The sequence below is a fragment of the Colius striatus genome, chromosome 10 (genome assembly GCF_028858725.1).
Source record: "Colius striatus isolate bColStr4 chromosome 10, bColStr4.1.hap1, whole genome shotgun sequence".
Classification (NCBI taxonomy): domain Eukaryota; kingdom Metazoa; phylum Chordata; class Aves; order Coliiformes; family Coliidae; genus Colius; species Colius striatus.
In genome coordinates this window covers 28,781,711-28,784,781 of record NC_084768.1, presented here as the reverse complement: position 1 = coordinate 28,784,781, position 3,071 = coordinate 28,781,711, and the positions used below count along the sequence as shown (strand labels likewise).

Below are 3,071 nucleotides of genomic sequence, written 5' to 3'. Positions count from 1 at the left end.
ATCCCTTCCGCGAGTGCGGGCCCGTGAAAGCGCCCGGGGGAGGCGGCTTTCCAGGGAGGGTACTCCGAGCTCGGTGCCGTGTCGGTGATGTGAGTGTGTGGAGAGTGGGAACGGGGATCCCCAAATTCACACGACCCCTCAAGAAGGCCGAGGGCCCGGCCTTGGAAGAGTGAGTGTCCCCACTGGAGAGGTTCTGGCAGCACAGCCCCCAGCCCCGGGGACAGACAGCCCTCGCGGGACAACGGGACCCTCTGGTTCCCAGGCAGAAGGAGGCGGCCGTCATATCCCGCAGGAATGAGCCCCGCGAGCCTCCTGCACCGCGGGGTGTCTGGAGCGGGAGGGGGAAAGCTTTATCCAGTGCAGACAGCCCTCCTTCTCGCAGCAGCCGGCTCCAGTCGTGGCCGGGTGCATCCCATCGCCGCGGAAACGGGGAGCGCCTTTCCTCGAAAGCATTCCCCTCGGGGCGGGGGCCGCGCTCCCCGGGGACCCAGGCCCGGCCGGGCAGCCCCTCGCCCGTGCCCCGCGGGGGCTGCGGCGGGCGGCGAGCGCCACGTGATGCCGGGGCGGCCGTATAAAGGCCTGGGGAGCGCTGGCAGGAGGCGCAGAGTGGGAGCGTTTCTACCGGGTCCCATCTCGGGAGGGGTGGGGAGGGGGGAGCCGCCTTCCCAACTTCTGCCCTCCCTCTTCCCCCGCCCCTCCCTCCCGCTCCCTCCCTCCCCTCAGCCCAGCCAAGGAACCGCCGCACCCCCCGCTCCACTCCCCTTCTTTTTTTTCCTCTCTCTCTCTCTCCGCTTTCATTATCGTTATTACTATTATTTATTATCGCTGCTTCCCAGCTCCACCGCCCAGCCTTCGGGCGTCCCGTCCCGTCCCTCCGCCCCCGCCCCGCGCCCCCTCCGCCGCCCCTCCCTCCTTCCCTCCCTCCGCAGCCACCACCCCGCAGCTCTGCCGCGGCCCCGCCAGCAGCGGCGCGGCGAGCGGGGCGCGGAGCGGCGGCGCCGGGGCGCGGAGTCCCAGCGGCGGCCGCAGCCTCCGGCACGGCCCCGGGCCCATCCCGGGAGCCGCCGCTAGGTGGGGGGGGGAGCCCGGCCCCGGCCGCCCCGGCCGCACAACAATGACTTTGGGCAGCAGCGGCGGCTGCGGGATCATGTCCGAGCGCTCCCCGGAGGAAGAGCCGCTCTCCGAGGTGGAGGACGCGGATATCGACGTGGTGGGCCCGCCCCAGGACGGGGGCAAGTACAGCGAGGACGAGGAGGAGGAGGACGAGGAGGACGACGACGACGAGGAGGACGGCGGCGACCCGCTGGGGCTGGCCCTGCCGCGGAGCGGGGCCGCCAAGGCGCGCATGGGGGGGTCCCCGGAGCGGCTCTCCCCCGCCGGCGGCTCGGAGCCGGCGTGCGCCCGCGGCGCCGCGCCCGGGGAGAAGGCACCGGCGGGAGGCGGCGGCGGCGGCGCGGGGGGCAAGAACCCGCTGGTGAAGCCGCCCTACTCCTACATCGCCCTCATCACCATGGCCATCCTCCAGAGCCCCAAGAAGCGGCTGACGCTGAGCGAGATCTGCGAGTTTATCAGCGGGCGCTTTCCCTACTACCGGGAGAAGTTCCCCGCCTGGCAGAACAGCATCCGCCACAACCTCTCCCTCAACGACTGCTTCGTCAAGATCCCCCGGGAGCCCGGCAACCCGGGCAAGGGCAACTACTGGACGCTGGACCCTGAGTCCGCCGACATGTTCGACAACGGGAGCTTCCTGCGCCGGAGGAAGCGCTTCAAGCGGCAGCAGCAGCTGCACCCGCCGCACCCCGAGCTGCTGCTGCGGGCCGGGGCCGCCGACCCCGCCGCCTTCCTGCCCGGCTTCGCCTACGGACCCTACGGCTACAACTACGGCCTGCAGCTCCAGGGCTACCCTCACCACCACCATCACCACCCCGGCGGCGGAGGCGGCGGCGCCGCGGGCGCCTTCCCCTTCCCGGCGCCGCACTGCCCGTTACCGGCTCCGCCGCCTCCTGCCGCCGCGTCCGTCTTCTCCGCCGCCTCGGGGCTGCCCTCGTTCCTGGGCGGCGAGCTGAACTGCAGGAAGTCCTTCTACCACCCCCAGCTGAGCCCCACCGCCCTACCCGCCGCCCTCCTCCAGACCCTCAAGCCGGACCCCACGCCCGCCGGCGGCGGCAGCGGCGGCGGCACCAACCACCCCTCCCGGCCCTCTTTTTCCATAGACAACATCATCGGGGGGGCCGTGCCCCCGCCGCCCAGCACCAACCCCAGCGCCGCTCCTGCCGCTCCATACCCCGCCGGCCAGGCGGGACCCCCGGCGCAGGTCCTGGCCGTGCTCAGCCCCGCCTTGGCCCCGGCACAGCCCCAGGTCAGCCTGGCACACGAGCCGCTCCTCCAGCCGGCCCAGAACTTCTCCAGTAAAATCACAACCCTCAGCAGCTGTCATTTTTAAAGTGTGCTGGGGGAAGGGGGGAGGGGGGGGGAGAGTCGCGAAGCAAACGGCCCCTTCCCAGCTCTCCCCCCCCCCCTCCGAAACTGCTCCCCTTCCCTCTCCCCGTCCCCCCCAACCCCCATCTCCTCCTGTTGTGTTTTAAGGTAGGAAATGTTTCCTTTTTTGTTGTTTTTTTTTTTTTTGTAATTTTTACTTTATTTCCAGGTTCTGTGGCATCCAAATCTGTTTGTGTCTCTTTGCTCCGGGGGTGGGTGGGGGAGGAGGGGGGAAATAATAATTAAATAAACGAGAAGGAGAAAGGGGAGAAAGAATAACGCGATTTGGTCCCGCAAGCGCCAAAGCATATTTATAAAGTGGCCGTAACATAAGCCGGGACCTGGGCTGGTTGTACACGCAACGTCTTGCGAGGGGTAAGGAGTGGGGGATGTTAAGAAAGTAAACGGTCTTAGGGTCGAAAATGTTTTCTTTGAGAAGTGCGGGTTTTCCGCGGGAGTCCCCCAAATCGCTTGGGCAAGCGGCCAGGGGAGCTGCAGACGGCCCCGGTCACAGGGAGCCCGTTTCGTTCCTGCAAATCTCTCTCCCGGGCGGTTTTACCATGTGTGTGTCTGTCTCTCCCCGACTCTCAAAG

General features: G+C 68.2%; 1 protein-coding gene across 1 annotated transcript; it reads left to right on the top strand.

Annotated features, from left to right (window-relative positions):
- The first annotated feature begins 1,114 nt into the window (after nt 1-1,114).
- On the top strand, nt 1,115-2,443 carry FOXD2 (forkhead box D2). The gene is given in 3 exon segments (XM_062004080.1): nt 1,115-1,898; nt 1,901-1,950; nt 1,952-2,443. Coding segments are annotated over 3 exon segments (1,326 nt in total).
- Nucleotides 2,444-3,071: the final 628 nt, after the last annotated feature.